This window comes from Amblyomma maculatum, chromosome 5 (genome assembly GCF_055883805.1).
Source record: "Amblyomma maculatum isolate TAMU_Amacu chromosome 5, ASM5588380v1, whole genome shotgun sequence".
In the NCBI taxonomy this organism is placed as follows: Eukaryota; Metazoa; Arthropoda; class Arachnida; order Ixodida; family Ixodidae; genus Amblyomma; species Amblyomma maculatum.
This window is the reverse complement of record NC_139348.1, coordinates 138,573,239-138,587,923: the sequence shown is the minus strand read 5'-3', so window position 1 is coordinate 138,587,923 and position 14,685 is coordinate 138,573,239. Positions and strand designations below refer to the sequence as shown.

The window sequence follows — 14,685 nt, the reverse complement described above, 5'->3', positions numbered from 1 at the left end:
GTCTTTCCCTTCCTATAAATAAATCAATAAATCAATAAATCTCGATAAAGACTTATACGAAGTAGGGAGTCGTGCTCATGCAACAGTGCGCTTTGTCTTCCCTTACAGGATGAAGCCCAAAAAGCCATTCAGAAGTGCCTGGCAATAGCTGCGTAAACGTCGATTTGAATTGCTCTCCTTTTTTACAACGAAATAAATTTCATCTGGAAGATTTTACGCATCATTTTGTGCGCTTTCGGCGTTGTTCTCGTGTTTCGAGATAATGTACTCCTATGAAGCAAACGATATGGATTCGCTTCGTTCAGATTTTTGTGAGAAGTAAACAAGCCCCGCAACCTTTTTTTTCCTCCTACACGAAGTGGAACCCAAAGAAAAAACAAGACACAAAGAGAAAGTTTAATAACGCTCTTAGAAACAACATATCGGTGAACGGCCCCGCCGGGGTGGCGCAGTGGTTACTGTTCCCAAGCATGCGGGATCGAAACCCGACCTCGGCGGCCGCTTTTCGATGGAGGCGAAAAGCAAGGCGCCCGTGTGTTGTGCGATGTGAGTGCACGTTAAAGAACCCCTGGTAGTCAAAATTTCCGGAGTCCTCCACTACGGCGTCTCTCAGTTGGTTGGTTGGTTTGTTTGTGGGGTTCAACGTCCCAAAGCGACTCAGGCTATGAGAGACGCCGTAGTGGAGGACTCCGGAAATTTCGACCACCTGGGGTTCTTTAACGTGCACTGACATCGCACAGCACACGGGCGCCTTGCTTTTCGCCTCCATCGAAAAGCTGCCGCCGGGGCCGGGATTCGATCCCGCATCCTTGGGAACAGTAGTCGAGCGCCGTAACCACTGCGCCACCCCGGCGGGGCCCGTCTCTCATAGCCTTAGTTGCTTTGGGACGTTAAGCCCTACAAATCAAACCATACCAAACATCGGTGAACGTACATTCAAAAGGAGCCTTCAGTCCGAGATTTACGACAAAGCCATATACTTCAAAGCTCTTCGAAGCACATCAGAACCCAAATTAGGTCATGCCGTACCTTAGAAGCTCTGTCCAGAGCCCTCTCATATAAAACAAACACTTCATCACCTTATCCCTCTTACAGGAGGGCATCACGGAGAAAGAAAACTAAACAATTTTTCTCATTCCGAAAAACAGTGCACAAAATACAGAGGGTCAGCCAATACTTCAAAACTGGTATCACCAGCCTGCCGTTCCTTAGAACAAAATAACGCATGCGCCAGCGCCAGAGAAACTACGCCTGCCCATCTGCAGCTAGTTGATCAGAAATATACTTCCACGTGAGGAGGCGCAGGCTGCGCTGGGTATACGGCCCGAGCCGGTGTGCGGCGAGCCTCAGCAAGGCAGCGTCGTTTCCACAAAGCAATGTTGAATTAAATACCAGGTTATTGAAGCTGACGTGCTGGCAACTTATATTTGGGCCAATTCGCAACTGAACACCAAAGTATTGTATTTTTTCTACGCTCGGGGAAAATGAAACATCGTGTGCAGATCTCCGAAAATGACGCGCCTATACCACCAACATAGTTCACTAGGAAAGCATCTTTCTACCAAGAGGAGCGAGTCCAATTCTAAATATGGCGAAAGCATACCAAGCACCTGGTGTCACAGCCTGAAACCTGTAACAGGAAATTTAGGTAAGTAATAAAAAAATAGGTGCTAGTAGCGGTCATTTTATTGAATAGTGTGGTACCATAAAAACCACGTTGCCGAGTTTTATCGAGGGGCGCAACTGTTGTCGTTGTTGTTGTTGTTGTTGTTGTTGTGGCTGTAGGAAGAAGGAAAAGAAAATACACGGGTCTGCTAATGGCTCTGTAGCTGAGCCACCTCCGCTGGCAGTGACTGTGGCTGTAGGAAGAAGGAAAAGAAATGCACGGGCCTCCACTGCCTCGTGCAGACAGAAGAGGAAATATAGAAGAAAGAAAAGGAAGAGGGAGAGAAAGACGCGCGCCACAAAAACAGCCGTCGTCCACCACCTAAACGGTGGCGGGTGCAATGACAGTCTACAACAGATAAAACTTATGTGGCAGGCTAGCCCCCGCCGCAAGCGGCGGTGACCTACCTGTCCCAGCCCGATCAGGGGAGTTACGGGTCATCCATATCACCTGATATATCATGGCTGTTCTGAGGACCAGCTACCATGGCCTCAGAGAAATAAAAAGGTTTTTCCCCTGGGAAAATAAAGCGGGAGACACTGCTGGTTAGAAACACCCGCAACATATGACGAAAATAGAGAGATTTAGCTTACCGCGATCCGCGATCCGCCACCGCGAACCTCTACCGCGTGTGGGCGGGGCGCACAAGCTGATTGGTTCCGACGCGGCAGGTCTATGTGCCGACACCAAGTATGTGGCGCCATCTATCGGCGTCAAGGGGATCTGGGCATGCGCAGTGGAACGCGCGGTGGCGGATCCCGGTAGCGGATCGCGGATCACGGTAAGCTAAATCTCTCTATTATATGACCGCAAACTTCGTGGTATTTACCGCGAGATCACTTCTCAAGAAGCGCCGGATCTCAGTCCTTGCAGTGTGAAAGAGCACATACACGCACGCACGAACGCGCGAACTGCAGCACTACCTTTGTATTTTGTTTCTTTATTACACACAGTATGCTCAAGGTGCCTGGGATCGATCATCAGCCATGTTAAGGCACGGTTTTTTTTCGTTTCGTCTTTTTTGTGAACAAGACTTCCATGCGAGAGCCGAAACGCCCTTTTAACATTCTTTTGGCAGGGTTCCTTATTCTTCCTCATCTTCCTTCGCGACCAGACGAGTTTTCTTCAAACTCTTCACTTCATTTTTAGATCCTTTGTTCTGTTTTTCCTGTCGAGCTTCGTGCTTCTTGAAAGTTATTCTGACTTACTTGGCAAGGAAAATAACGTATTACCATGCAATTACAGTTGTATTATGTCACAAAACTGCCCACTCTCGACCTGAGATGTACCACACTCGTCTCTATATTTCGTTTTCGTGTGATACCACATATCGCCCCGACAACCACAATATTGAGTGGGCGCTGGTGACTATACAGCGTTTTAGGGAACGCGTAGTGTTTCATGACACTGTGCAAGAAAAGCTGAATGACGTCAACCCGTGACAGCACACGCTCTACTCCCTTTAGTAAAGTACGCTTTGACCGAAAGTCTAATCGTACACAATCTTTAGGTACCATGATGTGGTTTGGTATAACCCGCAACTGTTCATTGATTCACGTACCCCAGTCCGGTCATAATCCCTACTCCCATTATTTGGAGATCGTAGGCAAGCACCAGAAAATTCATTACAATATATATGCTGCGTAAAATCTTTAGCCAAACTTGCTTTCAAAAATTGCTTTCAGTTTTCACTAAACATGTGTACAACGAAGATAAATTGTGTGCTTCTCGTAGCGCCCTGCAAATAATATAGCGTAGCTATTAATATTCAATATGCTTTTCTGACACAGCAAATAATAAAGCTTTAATGTGTTTTAACCATGTGTATCGTGATCCTATGGCCGAAATCACTAAGCGAGAAGATTTTAGACACGGCGGTCTAGTTTCACCGCTTGGCTTCTACTTCTATGACAGCGTGATCTTGCCGACTCCACCGCAGTCCGCCTGACCATGCGGCACAGCGCACCACTGTAGCGTCCTTCTCTCGACGTGTAACTGCTGTTTCATGTAAGTGCTTTGAAGTGGCGACGCTGCTATTAAAACGCCCGACTGCTGTACCGTAGAATCTGGGCCCGAACTTGGCCGCCGGAGGCTGTGTTTCGATGGAGGCGAAATGGAGAGGCATCCATGTGATGTGCGATGTCAGTGCACGTTAAAAATGGTGGTCGAAATTACTCCTCAGCCTTCCACTACGGCACCTAATTCTCTCTTTCCGCTTTTACTCCCAACCTTCCTTTCTTCCCTTACGGCACGCCCCGCCGGGGTGGTGCAGTGGTAAGACGCCCGACTACTGTGCCGGAGTACCCGGGTTCGAACCCGACCTCGGCGGCTGCGTTTCGATGGAGGCAAAACGAAGAGGCGTCAGTGTGCTGTGCGATGTCAGCGCACGTTAAAGATCCCCAGGTGGTCGAAATTACTCCGTAGCCCTCCACTACGGCTCCTCTTTCTCTCTTTCCACTTTCACTCCCAACTCCCCTGATGGGGCTGGGACAGGTAGGTCACTGCCGCTTGCGGCGGGGGCTAGCCTGTTCGAATTTTTACATGTTGTAGGCCGTCATTGCACCCGCCACCTCTTCGGTTGTGGACGACGGCTGTTGCTGCGGCGCGCGTCTTTCTCTTCCTCTTCCTTTTCTTTCTTTATTTTCTCTTCTGTCTGCCCCGCCGGGGTGGTGCAGTGGTAAGACGCCCGACTACTGTGCCGGAGTACCCGGGTTCGAACCCGACCTCGGCGGCTGCGTTTCGATGGAGGCGAAACGAAGAGGCGTCCGTGTGCTGTGCGATGTCAGCGCACGCTAAAGATCCCCAGGTGGTCGAAATTACTCTGTAGCCCTCCACTACGGCTCCTCTTTTTCTCTTTCCACTTTCACTCCTACCTTACTCCCTTCCCTTACGGCGCGGTTGCGGTGTCCACAGAAAACAAGTGAGGCAGTTACCGCGCCTTTCCCTTCCTATAAATAAATCAGTTAAAAAAATCTCTTCTGTCTGCACGAGGCAGCGGAGGTGGCTCAGCTACAGAGCCAGTCAGTAGCAGGCCCGTGCATTTTCTTTTCACCCCGCCGGGGTGGCGCAGTGGTTAGGGCGCTCGACTACTGTTCCCAAGGACGCGGGATCGAATCCCGGCCTCGGCGGCAGCTTTTCGATGGAGGCGAAAAGCAAGGTGCCCGTGTGCTGTGCGATGTCAGTGCACGTTAAAGAACCCCAGGTGGTCAAAATTTCCGGAGTCCTCCACTACAGCGTCTCTCATAGCCTGAGTTGCTTTGGGACGTTAAACCCCACCAACCAACCAACCAACCAACCAACCATTTTCTTTTCCTTCTTCCTATACAACCACAACAACAACATTAAAAAAAAACTGATTGATTGATTTATAGAAAAGGAAAGGCACGGTAACTGTCTCAGTTGTTTTTTGTGGACACCTCTACCTCCCATTCGTACAGTGGCGTTCAGTCTGAACAGGAACGCGTCAAACACTCGGCTATGTTCCAGCCGTCCTAGCACTTGAAGCTTGGTAACAGATACTAGGTTCAGCGCTCAATATGTCCATTCTAAAGGTCAGGAGTGGCCAAACTATGGCTCTTCGCGGATAAAAGCGCGGCTCAGATCTGTGTAATTTCCCCTACATATGAAGACCAGGTCCTCCCCCACCCCCTGTGATGGCTTTGTGATTAGGGCTTTCGACCACTACTATGGGTGATCTGAGTTCAACCTCGAACAAGGCGGCTGCGTATCAGCTGTGAAAAACGCAAGCCGTGCGTGCACTATGTGCTGTCAGTGCGCGTTAAGAAAGTCCATGTGGCTGAAAGTATCCCGAATACTCCACCATAGTGTCCCACATAGCCACATTTGCTTTGAGGCAAAAAGCCATGTTCATCTAACCACCAAAGACAGCTTCCGTAGTAATTGTTGCAATTGATTTGTTCTTGGCTATACCTCTTTTCAATAGTGAAAGTAATGAAGTAAAACCAGCATGTGATCCTATAAGCGACAAAAAGCCGACCTGCTCTGGACTGAAACACGTCACTCGAGTCTAACTTACAGTGCTTGCTTCATGATGGGACAGTAAAACGCATAGGCACATCAGCAACTGCGGCCTGAGTGCAATTCCCCATGATCAGCAGCCTTGCCGGAAAAAATACACAAAAAGAATGTGAGCTCTCTTTTTATTGCGGCTTTTGACTAAACGGGCTGTTTTCTTATGGTTTTGGAATTTGCCTATCTAGTCGCCCCTGATATCGACATCGGTAGTAATTCGAAAACCGGTTTGATGTAATGCCATAAATTGCTACATATGCAGCTGTCGGATATTTTCCTGGGCAACAGTTGCGACAATGTTGAAAGCTTCCAGTAAACAAGAACGATTTGCGGACATTTTCTGGACTTAGCCCTCAAGAAAAATTGCGACAACAAAAAATCACATCTTCAAGAAGTTTTATGGGGCATGTAGGATCTTCCCACCTCCTGACGATGAGAGATAGACTGACAAAGCGCCACCTTGCTGCTCTAGATCGCTATGTTTGCTAGACTCGCTGTGCTGTACGTTGCCCGTCATTTAGTTTACAGAGAATTTACCACCTTTTATTAGTGAAAAAAGTTCGCCCACTTGGTAGAAGTATGAATTACTGACGCCTTAGAACATCGGAGCCGTACGCTCCCGATCGCAACCATGGCCGACGCTTCCAGTCCTCCCCCCCCCCCACCCCCCCCACCCATCGACAGCCCGTCTTCTGCGCCGGAACCGGAGACTATGACGTCGAAGACTGGCTGGCGTCAAGCAAGCGGGGCAGTGTCCATAACAAATGGAACGATAGACTCAAACTAAAGAACTTCCTTTTATGGCAGACGCTCCATACCTTCGGCTCCGGAACCACGAAGCCTATAGCACAACGTGGTCAGCCTTCCAAAGCTGTTTTGCCGATCTCTTGGGCCGGCTTGCGAGGCCGGGAGCAGCGGCAGTCATATCTTCGAGCACATGACTGCCGGTCAAGCTGCAATGATGGTCATAATCTACTGTCGAAGCCCTCCTATTTATGAACTCTTATGGCGCTGCAAAAATTTGTCTGGACCTCTTTTCGCATGCTTGATGCCTGTCAAGACTTTCGCTTCGCCATTTCGCTATGACAACATGAACAAATTAAGGACGGTGATCGATAACACAATGTGGCGTTTTCTGAAACCGGAAAGGAACACAAATATTTTTAGATATCCGGACAAATTATGCTTGCTTTCTCGCGCTCTGGTTTATTTGAGCTTACAGCTCCCGAGATGCTCAGCCCTGCGTAATTCACCGCAGCAAAATGATGGCAACATTTTTGTAGGTTACAGCGCCAAATCAGATACTATGAAGTTCTGCCTGATCAACCACTATGGAGGTATCAGCTCATTTGGATGAATTGCTGTTGCTTAAAAAAGTTTAGAGCCGTTTCGACTAAAGTGTAGATAGCATGTCGTATTTTTTGTAACCAACTGGTGTCAGTTTTGAACTCAGCAATAAAGAAAAAAATTGTGTAATGACACTGGCTATGGAATATTCATTTTTTTTTATTTGCGCATAGATGACATAAGTCACATTCGTATATTTTTCAGCTGCTCTCGCGCCTTCTCTTTCATTGGGCCTGAGCGCCATATCTGTGAGGTTTCTGTTGAACACGGCGTCCGACGAGGGTGCTTTTATCGACACTGCGATAAGTACCCTCTCGGCGGACAACAAAGGTCGTGTTTGAAAAGAGACTTAGTAACGGTGCCTCGCACTGACACTTGCGCCGTTCCTTCAATAGAAAAGTCCAGTACACAGCACAGTCCAGCAAAGAGCACATCTTTTGGGGCGAAAGTGTTATTGGGAAACACGAGACGTTGCGTGCTTCTTCGCGACATGTTCAGCCAGAGAGCTTCATTCTCGTTATCTGCTGGCGAATGGTCACTACTACTGGCAACTGCGGCTCTACTTTGTACGTTATCCGATTCTTCGCTGGCACTTGGTAAGCAAACTTCTATTCAATGTCTTATGGAGCAAAACTACGGATTATGTTCTGCCGCGAAAGTTTGAAAGTTTTTGTCCACAACACACGTAAAAGCAGCCGGCTGTATATGACCTTCCAGAATTCGTCAGCTGTGAACTAACCCTTCTCCTTTTTCTGCTGCTTTGTTTTGCTGTTTTAGTTTCCTGTTTAGCTCTGTTTTGCTGTTTTGCTGTCATATCTTTAGGGGCGGCAGTAAAAAACCAGGGGGGGGGGGGGGAGAGAAAAGAAAAAAGGGATGGAAAATCATTCTTATATAAATGTATAGTGTACGCCGCACATGCCAACATGAAAGTTATCAAACGAAAACGAAGAAAAGAAAAAACGAGCATTGTTGAGGAGCGGGAAAAAGGAGTAGAAGAGAAAAACCTCCGGATGAACTCATGAAAGTCACGCTATAGAAGAAGAAAGTACTGCAGAAAACGTTTACAATTCAGGCTCTATGTGATTGTCTTCTAGATTGATTATGGAGCAGAAAGAACGTAATTCAGTGATTCTCGTTTTTAGTTTTGATATGTTTATCCATGCTGGTTGCAGCGCTTTCCGAAATGTTGGGTTGCGGACTCGGACTTCCCTTCAGTCGTTATTCGGTTATCTTTGTTACAGAATTCTCTACAACACAAACAGTACACGATGCTAATTTGGATGGATGATTGCAAGCACACTTGTCTAGCAGTCCACATAGTCAATCAGCCCAAGGTATTCTTCGTTCTCTACCTGTTCCCATTTCAAACGCGCGTTTCTGCCAGACATTCTCTGCAAATCTGTCTTCCGTAATGCAATTGTTTCTCGACATCAATTTCATTTTATTTTTCTTCGCGCATATGCTGAGAGCTTCCTCCAACAATTTTCTATTTGGTGGTGTTCAGTTCAGTCGTTCAGTCGTGTCCGACTCTTCGTGACCCTATGGACCATGTCACGCCACGCTTTCCGGTCTCTCACTATCTTCCTAACATCACATAACTTCATCTGCATTGCCTCGAGGATGCCATCTAACCATCGCGTTCGCTGCCTACCCCTTCTCCGGCGACCCTCAACCTTTCCCAACATCAAATCTTTCTCCAGCGACTCCTCTCATCTCATCAGATGACCAAAGTAGCTGAGCTTTAACTTTAGAATTTGACCCTCCAACGAGCAGTCAGGGTTTATGGTCGACGATATCGACTGATTTGATCTTCTGGCAGTCCAAGGAACTCTCAAGAGTCTTCGCCAGCACCACAATTCAAACGCGTCAATTCTTCGGCGGTCAGCCTTTTTCACAGTCCAACTCTCGCATCCATACATCACAACTGGGAAGACCATAGCACGAGTTATACGGATCTTGGTTGGCAGACTAATGTCTCTGCTCTTTACTAGGCGGTCAAGGCTAACCATTGCTCTCTTTCCCAGAGAGCAATGGTAGCCATCTGTTACTCCATGAAGTCCTCCAAGATGCGGTTCTTGCGAAGTTAGGTACATAAAGGTATAACCTTACAACGTCTCTATATTTTTCACTGCACCGTGTATATTGACAGTGGCGCAGAATGAGGTTAGTATGTCCCGAGACCATCCCCGCTTCCTTCTCAAACCACAGTGCATGCTTATGAGTTGGAATATACCAAAATAAAATGTTAGTACCGTGGCACAAGCCGTTCTAGCACCAAAGCTCGCTAATTCCTCAGACTAGGCCACACCACCCATTTCCAGTAACCGATCAAGGACTCATTTCCGATCTTTACGTCGCACCTTTCAGTTTAGTATAGCGATAGACAATCCTTTAAATAATCTCATCTGAACAGTAACGAATTCCTTTTTGGCTTGCAAAAATCACCAACCTAGCTAAAATTAGCATTTTTATTTACTTCTTACTCGGAAAAAAAAAACTGGTGAAATTGTGGTCAAAATCGCCAAATTGCTTCAGTCGAGCCTTGCATGTACGCTCTCAGTTATCAGTTGTCAACCGATTCGTCTTATCTTGATATTACTAAGTCTGTTTATTGTGCCGCTAAATTTGCATATATAGCATCTATAGTGCGGCAGAGGAGTGTCTCCAGAAAGCTGATATTAAAGACTAGACGGAGATGTTCACGCATCACTCATCTCATATTGAAAATAGCTAAATTAAGTCCAAGTATAATTTAGCCTTGCAGGCATTGCATATCCAGTGTGTGGAAGAAGCTCCTCTAGAAGTACCAAGGGCTTCACAACTAGCATGTCCTATTAAAGTGGTAGCTCAATCATTCAGAAGAACTTGTAAAATAGAGCGATTCTTGATCTTTCAAATGAGCGGAAGGTTGAATAGAGAATGGCTCGGGATTAAAACTAATTGACAACACTCTAATGACTTTCAATTTTTATAACATCACCGACCTGCGTAGCTCATCAATATGAACATAACAAAATGATGATCAGAACATTGTTAAAAGGGCTGCACGTTACTATAGGCCGCTGCAATTTGGAAATAATAAATTAGACATATATCAGACAAGCACTGCGCCAACACAACTGATTCTCGGTGGTTGTGGGGCAGTTCAATTATCGGGGTGTTAAGCAGAAGTGCGCATCAAGCGCCCTGCAGTAGAGGTGTGCCATTTGGTAGAACACCCTATACGTTGCAGCATTCTCACTTGGGAGCTGGTTAGATCTTTCGGTACCTGAGCATACCCCTTCCTTCGCCCTCTTGCACTCTCCTAGCTCAGCAGCGCTCAAGGCTAGGAGCTTTCGCGTCTTGCGGGCCCTCACCGGCATAAACTATTTTTCTCACCTGGACAGCACTCTAGGACTACTTTTATTATGTAAAGAGCTCCCGAATTCTGTTGCGTATTTTTAGGAACTGAGATGCGCAGATGACGTCTTTTCCCACTTTCACCCTTTGAAGCTCGAACGGGCTCTTCGCCGGCCACAGCGAACTTCCTCGAGGCAGAGTAGGCGGATAAACCGTGAACAAAATACGACAACCTCCAGATTGCGCGAAAGGCTGACAGATACAGTTACACTTACGGCATGATAGGCTACATCGATGGCCGCTGGATCTAATATATCGCGAAACGAAGAATCTCTGTTAATGCCGCCAAAAGCCAGAATTTTACTCGTGCCAAATATTAAAGAGATCTTTTTCCGTTTGATGCTATTCTGATGAGAACATTCACAATTTATCAAATAACATATAGCCCTTTGGTTAGGATTCAGGGGCGAAATGGTTTCTGGCCAATGTTTGCTTCATATTGCCATAAATAGCAGCTAAAATCATTAAATGCCTAGTATTCATGTGACTAAGACTGGACTTAGACCAGTAACGCCTTAGAAAGTCATACACAACTAAACGTACCGTAGTTGCACCTTGGCAGTACTTGTATATCGAAAGAATCCTGTAGATTAAGGAAAACCCTTAAGATGAGTCAGAACAAAGCGGGCTATTAAAAAATATTGCAGAATTAAAGTTGAGCATCTGGAGGAGAAAAGGCTTGGCAGGGGAGAAAAAACGAGGTCCTGGAAATCTAAATTAAATCATTCTCGTCCTTTTTTTGATTGCGGACATGGGAAAGTCCTTCTTTGAGAAGGGAGGATAAACAATGGGTTCTTTGAATAACGGAGCAGCATCTTAGGTTAGGTAGACGCAACAAATGCCGCTAGAGAATTCCCTAGAGCACTTTTAAAAGCTGTTTTTGAATCGCTGCTTCAGAAGCTAAAGAGGGAGCATGTGAAGCTTGATCATAATGTTGCAACTCAGCGAAAGAAATTTGAAGTTATGTCTTAAGTTCAGAAGGTAGCCCACAACATTAAGAAGGGAGCTATACAGCAGGACATAGACGTTGTGTTTTCTGCCCCTACTAAGCTATTTGGCTGTGCTTGCGCATCCTAAGGGGCGGGTCAAGAAGTCCTCTTTGTCTAAGCATGAGAACCTGTTCGCGCAGTGTGCCACGTGCGAGGTCTACAAGTTTCCGCTTATCTGCTAAAAGGTTTATATAGGCCAAACTGGCCAATGTATTAATGATCGGCTGCGTGAACACCACAAGCACTGGGTTCTACTGACTATGGATGCAATTTGCTTCGCCATTGCAGGAAGTGTGGGTGCTACTCTCTGCTAGGCAATCTTACTATTCTTGGCAGGGGTAGGGGTAAAGAAGAGCGCGAAATTCTCGAGGCCTACTTCATCAGTATGAATGACGATAACTGTATCAGTACGATATCGGTGCGCTTATTGCAAAAACAAATCGCTTTCTTAGATCGCCGACGATATATCCAAGGGTTTTTTTTCCCATAATATTTCCGGATTGTGGCCCTGTTTGTGTGGCGCATGCCTTGTCAGCCTTGCTGGGTGTTTGCTGTTTTTAATAAACACAGTTGCTAGTCTGGTCGTCGTCGTGTGAGTCTCTTGTTTGTTTTTTTTTTACTGATTTTCCTCTTCAGACCTCAATGAGTATGCTCACAATTATTTTTACGATGCCAAAATTCTCCGAGCTTCAGGAATAAATTTATGATTGCGGAAAGTAAACTGCAAATACCTACTAGACCTCTCCAGTATATGACTGCTGTCAGTGTTCTGATCATGACTCGCTGTTACTGTGATTAACGTCCCCTGTTTTTGATAAACGTCTTTAAATTTACGCAATGTCCACAAAATAGTTTTTCATTTTTTGCCGCAAGACTTATATCTTTTTGTGATCACTTCTGGAGGAAGATTATTGCTGTTCTTCGAGCTTCCCTCATCACTTTCACATACTTGTGGTTTCGTGAGAATTTCACGCTGTTTTCATACTTCGCAGAGGTTAACGTCACTAATGATGGTCCTGCCATCTTGGACTCGACCATCACCTTCCGGGCAAAGCTACTCGGAGCCGAGTATCCCACGCTCTACTACATCTTCCAGCACAATGTGCCGACAACAGCCCAGCCCGGGATGATCACCAACGGAACACAGGCCGTGCTTCCGATGACTTTCTATAGCAACAGAGACGTTCCCGGCGAGTTTATCATGAGAGTGACCGTACTCAGGGCGTACTTGTTCTCAAAGCGCAAGATAGCCGAGGGGTCCTGTAAATTTCTGATCACTCGTAAGTGCAGCCTGTATATATAGTCTCGCCCCTCTTTTTGGCTCTGCATTCTTGCCCTTTTCCTTCATTTTCAGACCCCTAATACTAGTCATAACCTTCTTTTGCATTATTTTGCGTGTTTGTTCACATTCTTTGTTTCATTCACGAAGAAGGTAGAAAAAGAAAATTGCACACAATAACTGGGCATTCATTATATCTCTGCGTATAATAAAAATATAAATAAAACTGCAGCGCTTTTTATTCACATTTTGCAATGTAAAAATGGCAGACTTTTAACGAAGTGAAACAGAGTAAGACATGCGAAACCTTTTGAAAAAAGATGGAAGTTGATAACGTGGTGCATCGAAGACCCCTCCCCCACGTCGATCCACCTACAAAAAATTCCTGGGTTCGAATCTGTTCCGCTCTAACTGGGCTTTCTCCCTTCGTACAGGCCTCACGCATGATTCGTAGTTCGTTTTTGTTGTGTTAAATAGTGAAGTAGCAATAAAACGAAGGCCAGCTGTAAAAACATTACAGAATTTACAACATAGGCGCAGTAGTACTAGTCCTTACCAAAACCCCCGGCTTTGTTTTCTGAATTTTTTATCGTACATTCTGACGCTTCTGGAAATTCAGCATGGGGGGCAATATTTATGGCACAGCAAGTTGTGTGCATCAAGTGGCACTAGTGAACGCTATGGAAACCATATATCATAAGAGATTATTACGGGAACCTTACGTTCACTCGCAATTGTAGCCAGTCGACTGATCAATCGAGCAAAACTCGTTCTTGAGAAAAGTGGTACATATTCTCCGAACAGGGGTGCAGCTATGGTTGCTGTTTTTAAACAAAAGCTTCTGATCACTTTTGCAACAACTTCTCTGTATTGGCGCCAATATTAATTACCCATTAACATAGATATGCGCAGAAATTTTATTTCTGCAGTGTGTTTTTCACTGCCTGCTGTAACTCAGTGCTACAATTTTGTGTCCACTTACAAATAGTATGGTCGCTTGAAGTCAGGCCATTCAATCGACCGATCGTTTTTTCCACGTACCTTCAGATATTGTTTATACGAAGTGACCTAATAAAGTAACTTTAAGGTAAATGCAGACCATCGGTAAAATTATAAGTTCTGTGCAATGGTGCTTCTTCTTTCTGAGATTCGGTTTATATGTATTTGTTTCGTACGCTATGTGCTTACCTTAGCTGGGACTTGTCAAGCCTGAACTTATCGAGAACTTGGTTGTCGGATGACGTATCCTAAAGTGTCGTGCAAAGTTTTCACCACTTATATCCTGTCTTTCCCAGGAGTACTTTAAAAAGCAGGCATGCAAGTCCTTTTTCTGTTGTATTTTGTCTTTAAAGTGGCGCGCACAGTCAGTTTGAGAGTAACTCTCTTGTTCTTAATTAATGCTGTAGTTCTTTACAGGCGACATTGTGGGAAGAATTGTGGTCTCTCAAGACGGACATATACTGCCCGTCAACCAGACAACTGTATCTACCAACCGACCAACAAACTTCACGTTCGAGTTTCGCGACCCTAGCGGCTATTTCAGTAACTCTTCCACCAGCTTATCTTGGAAGGTAAGACTAGTACTGACCATATATTATTTAAGGCACGCTAGATTGTTTATTCGGGTAAAATCTCGCGCCGCTAGCAAAAATGGTACGATGCTGTTGCTTCTAAACTCTGCATCTGGTATCCGCATCAATTCAGAAAATTCGATGATTTTGTTGCGTATTTCCAATTGGGGCGTTTCGACTGCTCTGATTAATGTAAAAGTAGAGGTGTGAGAGTACTGAAATCTTCGAATACGAATCGAATATGAATATAGAAAAAATGCTTTAAAATATTGTATCGAATATGTAATTCGTGAAAAAATATAAACTTAAAAAAATAGCAAACATTGCTCGCCTTGTTTATTTCAGAATTCACATTGTATTGGCAAATAAATGAACTAGAATTGCACAGAAGCGCCTACCCGA

General features: G+C 45.5%; 1 protein-coding gene across 1 annotated transcript in view; it reads left to right on the top strand.

Annotated features, from left to right (window-relative positions):
- The window catches only part of LOC146189719 (uncharacterized), a 61,898-nt gene that overhangs the window by 40,066 nt on the left and 7,147 nt on the right, over positions 1–14,685 (top strand). Inside the window, exons 2-4 of the mRNA XM_084605331.1 lie at positions 11,722–11,816; positions 12,426–12,713; positions 14,129–14,283. Coding sequence (XP_084461457.1) covers positions 11,722–11,816; positions 12,426–12,713; positions 14,129–14,283 — 538 coding nt within the window. The remainder of the gene's footprint in view (positions 1–11,721; positions 11,817–12,425; positions 12,714–14,128; positions 14,284–14,685) is intronic.